At 42.4% G+C, this 16,478-nt stretch overlaps 2 protein-coding genes across 4 annotated transcripts in view; one reads left to right on the forward strand and one right to left on the reverse strand.

Annotated features, from left to right (window-relative positions):
- The first annotated feature begins 187 nt into the window (after window positions 1-187).
- Window positions 188-3,355, forward strand: spcs1 (signal peptidase complex subunit 1). The gene is made up of 4 exons (XM_084316919.1): window positions 188-324; window positions 1,036-1,095; window positions 1,206-1,292; window positions 3,027-3,355. Exons 1-4 carry the CDS (start codon window positions 289-291, stop codon window positions 3,150-3,152), a joined length of 309 nt encoding a protein of 102 aa, XP_084173045.1. The 5' UTR covers window positions 188-288; the 3' UTR covers window positions 3,153-3,355.
- Window positions 3,356-6,988: 3,633 nt separating this feature from the next.
- Window positions 6,989-16,478, reverse strand: part of nek4 (NIMA-related kinase 4) — a 38,625-nt gene continuing 29,135 nt past the window's right edge. For all 3 annotated transcript variants that reach the window (XM_084315988.1, XM_084315987.1, XM_084315986.1), the window contains exon 16: window positions 6,989-7,415. In XM_084315988.1, the coding sequence (XP_084172114.1) occupies window positions 7,317-7,415 (99 nt within the window). In that variant the 3' untranslated portion in view covers window positions 6,989-7,316. The remainder of the gene's footprint in view (window positions 7,416-16,478) is intronic.

The following is a 16,478-nucleotide window of genomic DNA, read 5'->3' on the forward strand; positions in this document are numbered from 1 at the left end:
GATGTATCCATATAAAATATATAATGCACAATGCATGTTGGCAGGCCGTATTTTCGGCGTCCTACTAACTTCAAACAATCGAAGCTGTCCCATCGCACTCGGATGTGCCCTTTGCAGTAAATCCACATGCACCAAAGCTTTGTGAACTTGCGCAAGTATCGCGCTGTTTTGACGCTCGAGAGCGGCCGCGTGGGTCCCGCAAAGAACTACGTAGCGTTTTGAAACACGGAAGTCAAACACAGACTTTTTTGTATCATTATTAATTTCAGTTATCCGTTGAACAGAAAGATGTTGTCGATATTCAATTCAATTCCAACACATATGGTAAGATTATGACGTTTAATGTTATGTTTAGTGTTCGGTTTCTTCAACAGAGTAGCTGACCCGTAAACTAAGCTAACGTTAGTCAAATAGCTTTTTCTTGTGCCTCGTTTAACGTTAGTGATATTTTATGAGATACCTCATTGGATAATGACGTTAGTTCGACAAATGTATTCCACGCATTTGATACATAATTGTTTTATCCAAAGCCACATTTCACTTAATGCAGCCAGGTAACGTTAGCAGTTGCAGGATGGCGGCCGGTCACGTTAACCTGCCTAGGCCACCTCTCCATCCTACGACACCGACTCGATTCATGTTCAAGTTTACTCAGGCAATTTAGTTTGGTATAAAGTCCCCGACTCATAACATAACTCGACTCAATCCACACATTTGATTGCCAACAGGGCGGGGGGGGGGGGGGGGGGTGTTCGGGTCACATATGGATTAAGAGTCGACTACTGTCGTGGAATATATTATCATGTCACACTACTCTTTAGGATTACAACGTTTAGGCTTCTTCCACACATCAAATTAAACAATAATGTAATTTAAAAATGTGCTGCTTATTATCCTATTGACTAATTGTCAGTTAACATAAAGCAGACCGTGCAATCCCAGTTCCACCATATATACCGTAGTAGTTATATAATGTATGAAGTTGTGGGGTCATTTCTTTCATTTTAAATATTTAATGTTTTTTCTTTGTTGCAGGATTATAAAGGCCAGAAGTTGGCTGAACAGATATTCCAAGGAATAATACTCGTCTCAGCGGTAACTATCCAAAGATATGAAAGAAAAAAAGCAATATGCAAGCAAGGTACTGTGCTTAATACACCTGTATGTAGCTACAAATGACAGTTCTTCTTTGTGTTGCCTTCCAGGTGATTGGATTCATATATGGCCTTGTCATTGAACAGTTCGGGTGGACGGTGTATATAGTGTTGGCTGGTTTTGCGGTGTCCTGTGTGGTGAGTTTTTTTTCAATAGCTGAATTCAACATACACCCTAGTTCAGATATTTGGAGAAAAAGTATTTCATTCAGTTTGTCCACTGAGTGTTCAAGAACACACAAAGCAGCATGAAACCTTTAGTCAAAAGTTGTGCACACACTACAAAAGCATCTCCACCACATCACCCCAGATTCTGTTCTGACTGCTGGACGGGCAACATTGATGGTGGTGGTCAAAACAAACCTGTGGTCAGGACCAGGGACAGAACACAGAAGAGTGTGTGAATATGTACCAGAGTGTGTGTGTGTATATATATATATATGTGTACAACTCATGAAACCATTTATCATATATATTCATATGGTCTAATAATCCTTTAATACAATAATAACTACCTAAGGACAGTCGGACTGTATGTCAAGCTGCATGTTCTGTCCATTTATTGAATAGTCAGACAAGAAGATGGATACCAATACCAGAACCTCTGTGCGTTCAGTAGAAAGCTATCCGGCTGCAAGCTAGCCTAGCACAGCACAAATGAATGGAAGTGGATAATAATAATAAAACTTTATTTGTATAGCACCTTTCATACAAAAATTGCAGCTCAAAGTGCTTCACAACAGAAAAAAAACAGGCATAAAATTAGCACATAAAGTGCAAACATATAAAATCAGTTTTTTACATTAGAATCTAACATCCCAATAGGCCACCTTGTTTATGGTTTGATTTAGTTTTTAAAATGCAGTCTGCAGTCGATGGTGATCCCCGATCTATCGTCTTGACATCATCAAGGGAAGAAATATGGGGGGGGGGGGTGCTGATAGTTCTGCTGTCATCCTGTGGATGTCCTCCACGATCAGATCCAGTCGATTCGACCCCTCAGCGATCGGCCTGCTGTGGATGTCCTCTGCGATTTGACCTGGTTGATAGCGATTTTATCGTCTTGACATCATCAGAGTTAGGTTGTGTTATTGTACTTGTTGCAAGGCCGTTGTCAATGGAGTAGAATATATGTGAAGTGAAATTTTTTCCTCCAGATCTGTTTAGAGAAAATCCTTTCTTTTGGAACAACTGTTCATGTCTCCAGAACATGTCGAAGTTTGCAATGTAATTTACATTGTGTAGCACACAAGCAGTAGAGAGCCATTTGTTTAGCTGGAGAAGTCTGCTGAATCGTTCAGTAAATTTAGAGACTGTTGGTAAGGGGCCACTGGGATTCAATATTTGTGGAATCCAGCATTTTCAGCAATTCAATAAAATCATGTTTCAGCTTTCCAGACTGTCTATTTGAGATGTAATTTGCTCCTACATGGATGATTAATTTCCTGGCTGCTATGTTTTCAGATAGGGTTATTGGAATTTGCTTCATTATTTCACAAACAGTTCCATCACGGTAGCAGCAGTATATCTTTGTATTTCTCTTATCGTTGATATAGCCTACAGCAGAATCACCTATTATCACATCAGTGTTGTTGGTACAATGTTTTCCTGTTTGTCAGTGTGCTACATGAATAATGTTGGAAAATGGGGTGAATTCCAATGTATTGTGGGAGGTGTACACTTGTATTGGAAGCTCAACTGGCTAGTGCAGATAGCCTTAATAATTAGTTCAGTCATTTTACTTGTTTGTCCAATAGTCCACCATGGCTTTCTGCCTCCTGGCTGTGCATCATGGACCACATCTCTGCTGTGAAGTTATGTGGAGAAGGCAGTGCCAACCCTGGGGGAATAACATATTGTCTTTCCTTCTAGCTGACCCTTCCTCCATGGCCCATGTTCAGACAGAACCCCCTCTCCTGGCAGCCAGCCATACCAGAGGTCAGTGGAGAAACCAGCCAGAAACCTCAAGAAAGCCTCAAGAAGAAGAAGCACAAGTAGTTCAGGACTGGTACCCGATTGCCCAACACATTTGATTGTTTTTTTGAATGGAAATAAACATTTGGAAGAATAACTTTGTTACAGTATCTCTCGGATGTCCATCAATGGTGATGAAATATTGTCCAGTAAATAAACATCCACTATTGAGTTTGTTTTGTACATGAGACATGTTTTATTTATTTACAATAAAGGTATACAGAAGATGTGATATGAGTTATTATACAATGGCATGCAAATTTCTTGATTCTGATTGGCTGAAACAGTCAAGTTAGACGTGGTTATTTCTTATAACCCACGCTCGTGATCCCAGAACCCGCCCACAACCGAATTACAATCGCTCTGCCAGTTCAACTTTTTCATAGGAAAAACCAAAATGGCGGACAATAATCTTTACGAATGGATGTGTTGAAAGCGTCATAACGACTAATTCAAAAACGATTGTCACGGCGAATGCGTTTCTTACACAATGTTGGATTATGTAATTGGTGGGTCATGAGTAATTGCGGAACAAAATATAAATCGTGGGAAGTCTGTTAGATGCCATTCGTCAAAAGGACATTCATTTCACTGTTAATACATTTTTTTTAATCCACTTTCTCATTTTTCTCCCATCCCAATTTCGTATCACCAATTCTCCCCTCCCCTGTCTTGAACGTTGCTAGACTATGCCTCCCACTGGTCACCTGTAGTGAGGATAGAAGCCTTGCATCACGTGTCCCCTCCGGTACACGAGGAGGCAGCCTGTCGCATCTTTTCACCAGACAGCGCAGACTCTGGTGAGGAGTAACGCGTGGGAGGCTTTTTTTTTAACCTACTTTCTATCGAAGCAGCTGGGAGGTGCACTGTTTTAGGTGAGCGTGGGTTAGTGAATTGATTGAACATTATGCTTAGAGTTTACCTTTAGAGCAGGGCGATAGACCACCAGCCCTGATTCCAAACGCTTAAGCATAACCGACTTCGAAAGAGGGCCTAAGCCTAACCAGTTTGAAACAAGGCGGATATTAATAAAAGTCAATCAATTCAATAACCCACGCTCACTTAAAACAGCGCACCTCCCAGCTGCTTCTATAGAAAGGTTAAAATAAAAGCATTTGCACCTACTTTCTATAGAAGCATCTAAGAATGAAGTTCTTAACAGTTCGAAACAAGGCGGACATTAATACAAATTTCAATCAAACCAATAACACACAGGTCACTTCATTCTTGCCTTGAAACAGCGCACCTCAGAGCTGCTTCCCACACGGAGGCAACTTCTCTTTTTTTTTTTTTTTTTTGGAACTACTTTTTCTGCGGATGGTTGTCAATAAATCTTCAATTAACACTTTGGTTGCCTAAGGTTAAATTAATGATATACCATACCATAGATTGCCAGCGCTATTTGTCTATGGAGAAAGTCCCCTTCTTTGCAGGGCTATAACTTTTTAAATTCTATTGCTACATTGCCATTATTAGGGCCCATTCAAAGTCCTATATGTATTGTTCATTGTGTAGCAACGTTAAACTTTTTCATTCACATATTCATAGTAAAGTATGGTCTAATGTACAAGTATGTTTTCATCTCTTTCTGCAGCTTTCTCCAGAACGTGATATATAGCCCCAAATGCATTATATTGATGATGAAATACAGTTTGATGGCAATCAGCGCGATATAAAAAATTCCAACTAGACGTACTTCTAGAAGTTACTACACGTCATCTGATGTTGACCGGATGGGCGAGGGGGCGTTTATAATTCCGTGGGCAGCGTTATACCAATCATCTAATGTGGGTCAAATGTTGATAATATCAGTTATTATCGAAGACGGTAACGTTACACGCTGAAACTCACCCCAGTCTCCGCGCGCCGTTGGGCGATCATCGTCGAGTAGAAATTTTATCATTATGGGATATATTATTACCCGGTCCATCTCCAGCTTGTATAATGGTATATACGTCCAAATCATGTTGTTTATCGAGTTATTGGCAATCGATCGCTATGTAGAGTGACGAGCTAGAGTCACGGGACATGTACCGAGTGGCCGGAAGCAATACGGACGTCTAGCAAAACCTCTAATGCGCTTCCTGTTAAGCGCTTGCGCCGATCGGCCACCAGATGGCGCTCCTGAACCGCCAGAGAGCTCAGTGGGTCCTGCTGGTGGATCTCAGGCCAGCGGAGGGACATTATGAATCCGATCGCAGATTTTTGAAATATTGATATAAAGACGACGTACAGCTTCCCCCGGCAACTTTAGCATGGCCAGCAAAGACGTCTAAAGACGGCTCCCGGCAGTCAAAGTGTTAATGTGTGTTTATTGTATAGCAATAAGGTTGGATGAATTCGGCCATTGTATAAAAGCATTACATCACACGACAGAGTGTGTTATACAAATTAGATCACGCCTATGGTGGTCTAACGACCCTCGGCTGCGCCTCGGGCCTAACATCCACCCATAGGCGTGATCTAATTTCTATAACCCACTCTGTCTCGTGATGTAATGCTTAACACTTTGACTGCCGGGACCCGTCTTTAGACGTCTTTCCTGGCCATGCTAAAGTTGCCGGGGGACGCTGTACAGCGTCCTTATATCAATATTTCAAAAATCTGCGATCGGATTCATAATGTCCCTCCGCTGGCCTGAGATCCACCAGCAGGACCCACTGAGCTCTCTGGCGGTTCAGGAGCACCATCTGGTGGCCGATCGGCGCAACCGCTTAACAGGAAGCGCAGTAGAGGTTTTGCTGGTCGGCCATATTACTTCCGGGCACTCGGGATAGGTTCCGGCACTCTAGCTCGTCACACTACATAGCGATCGATTGCCAATAACTCGATAAACAACATGATTTGGACGTATATACCATTATACAAGCTGGAGATGGACCGGGTAATAATATATCCCATAATGATAAAATTTCTACTCGACGATGATCGCCCAACGGCGCGCGGAGACTGGGGTGAGTTTCAGCGTGTAACGTTACCGTCTTCGATAATAACTGATATTATCAACATTTTACCCACATTAGATGATTGGTATAACACTGCCCACGGAATTATAAACGCCCCCTCGCCCATCCGGTCAACATCAGATGACGTGTAGTAACTTCTAGAAGTACGTCTAGTTGGAATTTTTTATATCGCGCTGATTGCCATCAAACTGTATTTCATCATCAATATAATGCATTTGGGGCTATATATCACGTTCTGGAGAAAGCTGCAGAAAGAGATGAAAACATACTTATACATTAGACCATACTTTACTATGAATATGTGAATGAAAAAGTTTAACGTTGCTACACAATGAACAATACATATAGGACTTTGAATGGGCCCTAATAATGGCAATGTAGCAATAGAATTTAAAAAGTTATAGCCCTGCAAAGAAGGGGACTTTCTCCATAGACAAATAGCGCTGGCAATCTATGGTATATCATTAATTTAACCTTAGGCAACCAAAGTGTTAAGTAATATATGCCTTAAAGGGATATTTCACTTTAGTAGAAAATCAGCAGTCTTACTTAATTGGTGCATTTTTATAGCGCTTTACAATGTTTTCCCTCACATTTTACCCATTCACTCACACACCGACACCGGAGGCAACCATGCAAGGTGCCAACCTGCTCATTGGAAGCAGTTAGGTGGTACAGTAGTCATTAGCTCACTTGTAGATTACTTTACATAGAGGTAAGCCTAGTACAGATTAAAGTGAAATATCCCTTTTGCTTGAAATGTATTTTCCTTGTGTGTGCTTCCTTTCCATTTGCTTTCAACATGTGTGAAATGAAAAACACAATGACATAAATTTTGTTTTATTAGGAAGACAAGCGTGTAGATATCTAAAATACATCTACACGATCCTGTGCATCATCAAATACAAAAAGCAGCATGAATGACGTGTAGTGTTTCTAAAAGATACAGCATAGTTCTTGACATTCTAGTTTACATTATAAATAACTCCTTTATATTAGTATTACAAATGAAACAAGGTAGCATGACAAGCAGTCTGCTCTGAAGTACTCTCAATCATTGCATAAGTAATGTGAAAACCCGTCTACATTTTCTGCATTCATACTAAAAAGTGAGGTACAAAAGATAATCTACACAGGCATTTACATGATATGATTGTACAAAAGTTTCAGATTCTGATTCCTTTATTAAGTTTGCTAATGCTTGAGCATATACAGTGTTTTTCTAACCTTTGAAAGCAACATCTTCAAAGAATTTCAGCTGCCTCACCATCACAGCGTAGGCTTGGTACTTCTCCTCTCCCATCTGGACCCGCAGACGCAGCTGTGAGAGACAGATTCCAATCAGAGATTCCTGCTCTCCCCCATTGTCACCCCTCACCCTTCAGATGCCACCGACCTCCCCTCAAAATTCCAGGGCCCTCATTTATCAAATTTCCTTAGAAAACCTTCTATTTCCACACGTAAGCACAGAATTTAGAATGTGTGCACGCACAAAAAAAACGGGATTTATCACACGTGCGTACACAGGTCCTACGCACACCTGTCATGATAAATGTCACCTTGCTTCTACGCTGAGGCTCGTGCACACTTTTTTTTTTTAAACTTAAATTTTTATTAACACTTTGACTGCCATGAAACGTGTTTTGACGTCATTGCTGGCCATGCTCAAGTTGCCGGGGGACGCTGTACAGCGTCCTTATATCAATATTTCAAAAATCTGCGATCGGATTCATATGTCCCCTCCGCTGGCCTGAGATCCACCAGCAGGACCCACTGAGCTCTCTGGCGGTTCAGGAGCGCCATCTGGTGGCCGATCGGCGCAATCGCTTTAACAGGAAGTGGCATAGAGGTTGTGCTACGTCCGTAGTACTTCCGGGTGCTCGCTATAGGTCCCGCGACTCTGGCTCGTCACGCTACACAGTGATCGATTGCCAATAACTCGATAAACAACATGATTTGGACGTATATACCATTATACAAGCTGGAGATGGACCGGGTAAATTTACATCCCATAATGATAAGATTTCAACTCTACGATGATCGCCCAGCGGCGCGCGGAGACTGGGGTGAGTTTCAGCGTGTAACGTTACCGTCTTCGATACTAACTGCTATTATCAACATTTGACCCACATTAGATGATTGGTATAACGCTGCCCACGGAATTATAAACGGCCCCTAGCCCATCCGGTCAACATCAGATGACGTGTAGTAACTTCTAGAAGTACGTCTAGTTGTAATTTTTTATATCGCGCTGATTGCCATAAAACTGTATTGCATCATCAATATAATGTATTTGGGGCTATAGATCACGTTCTGGAGAAAGCTGCAGAAAGAGATGAAAACATACTTAGACATTAGACCATACTTTACTATGAATATGTGAATGAAAAAGTTTAACGTTGCTACACAATGAACAATACATATAAGACTTTGAATGGGCCCTAATAATGGCAATGTAGCAATAGAATTTAAAAAGTTATAGCCCTGCAAAGAAGGGGACCTTCTCCATAGACAAATAGCGCTGGCAATCTATGGTATATCATGAATTTAACCTTAGGCAACCAAAGTGTTAACAGTTATAGACAAACAGCACTTACAAAAAAAAAAAAAAACTAACATCACAATAAAAAGAAAAGAAAAACAGTGCACATACATATTTACATGGGTATCATGGTTAGTTGTCTGGTTCCCCTACAGTTGTTTTCTAGGTACTTAATACAAAGGCTGATTGTGTACCTCCCTTAAACAGGTATAAAAATGTAATTCCTACTCAAAGATGATAAATACTGACTTAAAGGCATGTATGTGTGCTCTGGGTCCAGAGACCCTCCTTGAGCTTCTTTCTTCCCTTATCCTACGTCCTTTTTTTTTTTTTTTTGTTTATTAACTTTCACTTTGCCTTTTGATTCACCCATACACAAACCACATCATCCCTGAATATTAATATCACACCGTTAAACAGACATAAATAATAAAGTATAAAAACATAAAGCAATTGTAATACCCCCAAAAAAAATAGAAAATACTAACTAAAGCATAGTTGTGTGACATGGGTTCAGAGACCCTCCTTGAACTTCTTTCCTCCTTTACCCTTCGCCCTCTTGTGTTGCATTTGGTTCTTCCTCTGTGATGTTGTTTTCGTTCCCTTTATAATCCTCCCACTTTCCCCATCTTTCCCCAAATTTCTCTTCCTGTAACCTCAGCATGTGTGTTATCCTCTCCATATCCTGTATTTATTCCACTATTCCTACCCATTGTGCTATTGTCGGTGGGTCTTCCTTGTACCACAGTCTCGTTATTGCTTTTCTGGCCGCTATCAACATTATCTTTATTAAATATTTGTCCCCCCCTTGTATTCCCTCGTGTGTCAGGTCTCCTAAGTAAAGCACCAGTCCTGTTTGTGGTAACCCGTATCCTAATATTCTGATCATTGCTTCCCCTATCTCCTCCCAATACCCCTTCAGCTTCTGACATCCCCAGAATATGTGCGTGTGATTTGCCCCCTCCTTCCCACACATCCTCCAGCATGCTCTTTGTGTTGGTGCATATTTTCCCTTCAGCTCTGGGGTTATAAAGAATCTGATTATGTTTTTCCATCCAAATTCTTTCCATATCCTCGATCCTGTTGTTGAATGTTGCACCTTGCATATGTTCCCCCATTCCTTCCCTGTTATTCCTATCTCTAGTTCTCTCTCCCATTTCTCCCTTATATAATCGGTCGTGTGTCCCTTGCTGGTCATTATAGCCCGGTACAGTGCTGATATTACCCTTCCTTTCCCTCCTTCGTATGCCCTTACTATCATCCTAATTATTCCATTCTGTTCTTCTTCCTTGTCCCCTCTTATTTCTCTATTATAGTAATCTCTAATCTGTAGATATCTGAAGTGGTCCTTGTTTTCTAGTCCAAATTTCTCCTTTAATTTTTGTAGTGTTTGCATTTCCCCATTCTCTATCATTTTGCATATCGCTGTTGCCCCCCCCCCCCTCTCCCACCTTCTGAATCCATGGTCTAACCTCCCTGGTTTGAATCTCTTGTCATGTGCTACCCATCTCAGGACCCCTGACTGCTTCTCCAATTTGTGTGTTTTTACTACTCTGTTCCATATGGTCAAGGTGCATTTGGTGATTGGATCTAATAGTCCCTCTTTCTCTTTAAATAGTTCCCCATCTCCCACCAGAGCTTGTACCTTGTATCCCTCCCCTTCTTTTTCAATGTCTTTCCATCTTGCCTCATATCTGTCGTTACACCAGCACGTCACTGCTCTCAGTTGTGCTGCATAGTAATAATCTTGTAGGCTGGGTACTGCCATCCCTCCCTCTTCCTTTGGTAGTTGTAGTGTTTTATATCTGACCCGTGGTCTTCTCCCCGCCCATATGAACCTCGATATCAGTCTGTCCCACTCCCTGAATTGATTCTGTGGTATTTGTATCGGTAGTGACTGGAATAGATACAGTAACCTTGATAGTATGTTCATTTTAATGACCTCTATTCTTGAAGTGAAGTCCAAGGGCATTACTGTCCATCTCTCTAAGTCTCTCTTGATGTTCTGATTTATCTGTGGATAGTTCGCCTCAAACAGTTTCTCCACCCCTCTCGTGATGTTCACCCCTAAGTATTTAATCTTGTCCATGTCCCATCTTATCCCGTACTGTTCTCTAATTTCCGTCGTTGGGTTATAGTTCCATGCTAAGGTCTGTGTCTTTGTCACGTTTAGTTTGTATCCTGAGTAGTGGCCATATTCCTTCAGTAGATCCATCAGTGCCGGGAAGCTCTTGTCTGGTTGCCTCATGTATACTATCACGTCGTCTGCAAATAGGCCTAGTTTATATTCTGTTCCCTTTATCCTTACTCCCTTAATGTCCTCGGTCTGTCTGATCAGTTGTGCCAGTGGTTCTATGAAAACGGCGAAGAGCGTCGGTGAGAGACAACATCCCTGTCTGGTAGCCCTCTCTAATCTGATTCTATCCGTCAAGCTGCCATTCACCTTAACCCTCGCTGTCGGTTCTTGATATAGCGCCTTGATCATCTTCATCGCCCTCCCGTTCAGTCCGAACCTCATCAATGTTTTATATAAAAATGTCCAGCTCACACTGTCGAATGCTTTTTCTGCATCTAGGCTAATCAGTACCGCGCTACCCCCTTGTTTTTGTATCTCCTCTACTATGTGTAATGTCTTTCTCACGTTGTCCTGTGTCTGTCTCCCTTTAATAAATCCAGTTTGATCTTCATCTATAATGTCTGGCATAAACGTCTCAAATCTTTTTGATATTATCGATGTATACATCTTGTAATCCACGTTAAGTATGGACACAGGTCTGAAACTACTACATAATTCCCTATCCTTCCCTTCCTTCGGTATCGTGGTGATTATGGCTTCCTTCCACGAGGGGGGCATTTTACCCTCTTCCATCGTGTGTCTGAACGCCGCCCCTAACATGGGTGCTAATTCAGTTCTAAATGTCTTGTAGAATTCCGATGGGAATCCGTCGCTCCCCGGAGACTTGTTGTTTTTAGCTCTACTAATTGCCTCTTCCAGTTCTTGTTCCGTAATTATTTTATTTAATTCTTCATTCTGTTCTTTCCCTATCGATGGTAACTCTAGCTTCTCCAGATATGCTTCTATTTCCTCTTCTCCCGCTGCTTTTGGCTGTGTGTATAATTTCTCATAGTATTCTCTAAATGTCCTCTCTATTTCAGCTGGGTCCCTCAATATTTCATTAGTCTTTGTATCCCTTATTGTGTGTATCGTGTTCAACTTCTGTTGCGTCCTAATTCTCCTAGCCAACAGTCTGGTCGCTTTTGGTCCCCCTTCATAGTACGTTTGTTTCATGAACCTCGCTTTCTTTTCTATTTCCGTCAATAATTCCCTATTTATCCTGGCCTTTACTTCTTTGATTTCTCCGAGCGTTTCCTGTTCTTTTGATATCTGGTGTCTTCCCTCTAGCTTCTTCAGCTTCCCTATCAGATTGTGATATGTCTCCGTTCTGGCCTTCTTCAGCATTGCTGTTTTTTCCATCAATTTCCCCCTTATCACCACCTTCAGTGTGTCCCATAGAATGTTTGGGTCTACCGCCCCGTTGTCATTTTCTTCCTTATATCTGGCTATCTCCTCCTTGATCTGACTCACCACCCCCTTGTTATTTAATATTCCTACATTTAGTCTCCAAATCGTGTTCCTCCGTCTCCCTTCTAGATCTACTGTCAGATATATGGCACTGTGATCCGATATGTCCGCCACTCCTATACTGCTCTCCCGTGCCCTGTAACTGTCCCCCGTCGTCATCAAAAAGTAGTCTATTCTCGCATATGTCACGTGTGGGTGTGAGTAATGTGTGTATTCCCTGTCCATGGCGTGCATCCCCCTCCAAACACCCGTAATTCCCATTTCCGTCATCTGAATATTCATATATCTACTGATGGGTGCTCGTCCTTTTCTAGTACTCGTGGTGTCTAGGTCGTGATTCAGTACTACGTTAAAATCTCCCGTGCATATCAATATCCCTTCTAGTTCCATCACTATCATATCAAAAATGGTCTCATAAATCCCTCTCACTCTCTGGGGGTGCATAAACATTCACTAACGTAACCATTTGGCCCTCCATTTTCCCCTTCACCAGAACAAACCTTCCCTCCTTGTCTCTTACTTCCTTGATCAATTCAAATTTGACTGTTTTTGATTAACGTGATTACTCCTCTCCTCGGGTTCTGTTTAAAGGAACTATAGTATGCATTTTCATATCCAAATCTCTTCAGTTTCTCATGATCCTGTGCTACCAAATGTGTCTCCTGCAGAAAAATCACTTCCATCTCACTCTTTTTACATTTCAACATCACTTTGTTCCTCTTTATCGCATTATTCATTCCATTAACGTTTAACGACATCATTTTTATACCTTTAACCATTGTCATCTTTCTTCTTCTTTCGTCTGTCAGTCCCCCCCATGTCACATTCATTCCCCCCTCCGGTTGGAGCCTCCGCTCTCTTCACCGAATACATATAATGATTAACATAAATAAAAAACATAAACTTTACATAAAGTGCTCCCAAGGCGTTCGGGGGGTCCCTGTGTCCCCCCCTGTCCCCTGCTGGTGGGTGAGGGGTAATTGCTCTCCTAGCGAGAGGCCCCCTCCTGACGGCTTGGGGGTTTGAAACCCTTACCCCCAATCGCTAGTCATATTTGTCCAGCTTTCTTACTGTTTTTTTTTTTGCTGTCGAGCTCCTGGTCAAAAGCGCTCTGTCCTTCCTTCTGACCAAAGACCCTCTTTTCCTAGGTCCCTCTCAATGTGACTCATATGTTTCAATGTCCCTCCTTCCTCCCATACCCGTGTGCGGTGTCTCCTGTGTACCCCTTTTTACTTTCTTTTCCTCCCCTCTATTTTCTATGTGATGTCCATTTATCCCCTTAATCCCTCCCAACTGTGTTACTCGCAGCGTGTGTCTATGTATTTGTTTCAGTATGTTCTGTGTCTCGTCTATCAAACCTAGTTATATTTCCATTTATTTCCTCCATCAGCTTGTGTATTATGTGTCCATGTATACGTTGTGTTCATTTCTATATCCTGCCTCTACCTGAGAATGTGTGTTTATGCATATGTTATTTCAGTTTCTATATTTTGTCTCTATTTGAATAGTTTTTTCAATCTCTTGTGCGTGTACTCATCCATTCGCCTCCTCCCGCCTCCTCTCCCCTCCTTCTCCGTCTCTGGCCTCCTCGTCCGTCTCCGCCCTCGTTCTGTCATGTTTCACCTCGGCCTTCTCCTCTCTCCTCCCTCCTCTCCCTGGTTTCGGTCTCCTACTCTGGTCCATCTGCGTGCCCCCTCCAATCTCTGCTGCAGGCTCCGCGTCTGGTCCTCCTGTCTCCTTCCTTCTCCGTCCTCCGCCATCTGCATCCCCCGTCGTCTCATCTCCTGCGCTGCCTCTCGTGCCATCGCATACGTCACCGTCCCTTCCTCCCAGTGAATCCTTAGCGAGGTCATGGGTGACTGGAATCTCATTCCGTTTTCTTTCAGAGTTTTCTTCAGTCCCGCGTAGGACCTGCGTGTTATTGCTACCGCTGTCGAGTAATCGTGATCAAACGATAGTCTTTTCCCTTCGATTTCAATCTTCTTGGTCCACGCGGTTCTGAGTATCAATTCCTTAATCTCAAATCTCAGAAAGTTAATAATCACCGCTCTCGGAGGTCTGTCCGGTTTCGGTCTCGGAGCCAACGCCCTGTGGGCCCTCTGAATCTCAATTTTTTCCAGTCCCGTCTCCTTCAATTGCTCCTTGATAAGCTTTTCTACATAATGGGTCACCGATTCCCCTTCGACTCCTTCTTTCAATCCCCATATTCTGATGTTATTTCTCCGTGACCTCCCCTCCATGTCCGACATCTTTGTCTCCATCTGTTCTTGTTTCTGAATCGCACATGTTAATACCTCGTGTATCTCTGTGTTCCATTCCTCCGCTTGTGCCGTCCTAGTCTGTAACTCGGTCACGTTTCTGTCCTGTTCCGCCATCTTCTCCTCCACCCTTTTGAGTTCTGTATTCATTTCACCTCTGAAGTCCTCCTGTTCCTTCCTCAATTCCTCCCATAGCTTCCCAATATCATTCCTTATCGTGTCCGACTGTCCGTGTTCAGTTTTATCGCCGCTGTTATGTTCTCCAGTATCCCGGCCTGCATGACCACGGCCCATCCTGGCATTCCCGTGTCTGCCTCAGCGGGACCTCCCCCTTCTTCCGCCTGTCTCTTCTCGGCTTCGCTTCGGGGACTCTGTTTCTTCAAATTCTCTTCTTCTCGTGTGTTCTCCATTTCTCTTTCCTTCACAATCGTTGTCTCTTCCTTACTTCTTGTGTGCATTTTCATTTTTAATCACTTTTCGGGTCCTTTTTTATCCGTTTTTTCGCTCATTTGACCAGGAGCTCTATCGCACGTGTTACCCGTCTGCTCTCATACCGGAAGTCCCTCGTGCACACTTTCACGTATTTGCATACCAAAACCACCCCGATTAACCATATACGGTAATGGAACACCCCCATGAAATGTGGAAAAATGGACTAAACCGAGGGAAGCGTGTTATGAGACAGGCTGACAGACGTGTACACGTACGGTGATGTCGGATATGATATCTATTAACCATTGCTGCCTGGGCAGCGCAAACACTAATAAAGACCGTGCTGGAATATGTCTGCCTTGTTCCGTTTTGTTTGATTAATACCCAGGGATTAAAGTTCTCCTCAATTTTATTCCAAATCGCGACAGATTTTCCGTCAATTTTCTACCTGCTGCATATGATTTCTAGAGGCATACAATCTATTTTGATGTCAGTATTGGGTAGCCTATATAAACAATAATACGAGAGCATATACAAGAACAATGAATCTCACTGCCATGTATGATGTAGCCTGCCTATGTGATCAATACATGAACTTGAATTCCATCATGTTTGTGTGCGGGAGCTCACAAGCTGTTGCCACAATGGGTGGTACAGTAATAACAGTACAGTATCACGATGGACCATGCCATGTAGCCTATGTTCTATTATGACATGATCTGTGACAACAAATGTTCTAGAATGTTTGATTATGACATCATACTCTGACAGCATGCCTATGATCAATAAAAACGCGAACTTGAATCCCATCATCATATTTACATAGTCTGTCCACTATCTTTATTACTTTGTTATTCCCCCCCCATCTATGTAAAGCGACCTTGCATGGGTCTCTTGAAAGGCGCTATGTAAAATGAAGCTATTATTATTATTGTTGTTGTTATTATTATTATCATGTCTGTGTGCTGAGCTCAGTGAAGTTTCAACGGAGCGAGGTAATCTATTCTAATCAACAAATTGAAGTAGAAAGCATTCCGTTGTGGCCAATCTTATTTGGAAACATGACACAAAATAATAGTATGTCGCTTTTTATTTGAAACAATATTTAATGGCGTTTGGAGGTGGGTGTTCTGCTTCTGCCCCCCGTGCCAAACAAGCAAGCCAACCTCTTGTTCCCGCATGAGCTTGTTATAATTACACTACTGTCGCTATTTTACAATGAACTATAATGAATTACGGGTCATACAGAAGTTGAACACGCCAGTGTTGGAAGTAATGCACGGAAGCTTATTTCCGCGTTGAAACTAATGCATTAACTGAGGAGCGCATATGCCGTAGTAACGATATTCTACCACTGGGCGTCAGCTAAGCATGCTCAGAGCTGTGCGTAGACATAAGCACAAAGTCAAGTTCAAGTTAAAATTGATAAATCCCACACTTTGCTTAGAAATGGTCGTACGCACAGGTTAAGCACATATCTGTGCGTACGTCACGTTGATAAATGAGGGCCCAGGACTTCTGTCAGGGAAAAGTGGATTCCATCTACCACCATCTCAATCCTTGCCCCCC

This window comes from Notolepis coatsorum, assembly GCF_963971535.1.
Source record: "Notolepis coatsorum genome assembly, chromosome: 6".
Lineage (NCBI taxonomy): Eukaryota > Metazoa > Chordata > Actinopteri > Aulopiformes > Paralepididae > Notolepis > Notolepis coatsorum.

What these genes read in the sequence shown, in the direction of transcription:
- spcs1 (XM_084316919.1), top strand. Translation starts at nt 289, where the DNA reads ATGTTGTCGATATTCAATTCAATTCCAACACATATG. An exon ending in ATTCAATTCCAACACATATG is followed by an intron (nt 325 to 1,035) that starts GTAAGATTATGA and finishes TCTTTGTTGCAG; the next exon opens with GATTATAAAGGCCAGAAGTT. An exon ending in GTTTTGCGGTGTCCTGTGTG is followed by an intron (nt 1,293 to 3,026) that starts GTGAGTTTTTTT and finishes CTTTCCTTCTAG; the next exon opens with CTGACCCTTCCTCCATGGCC.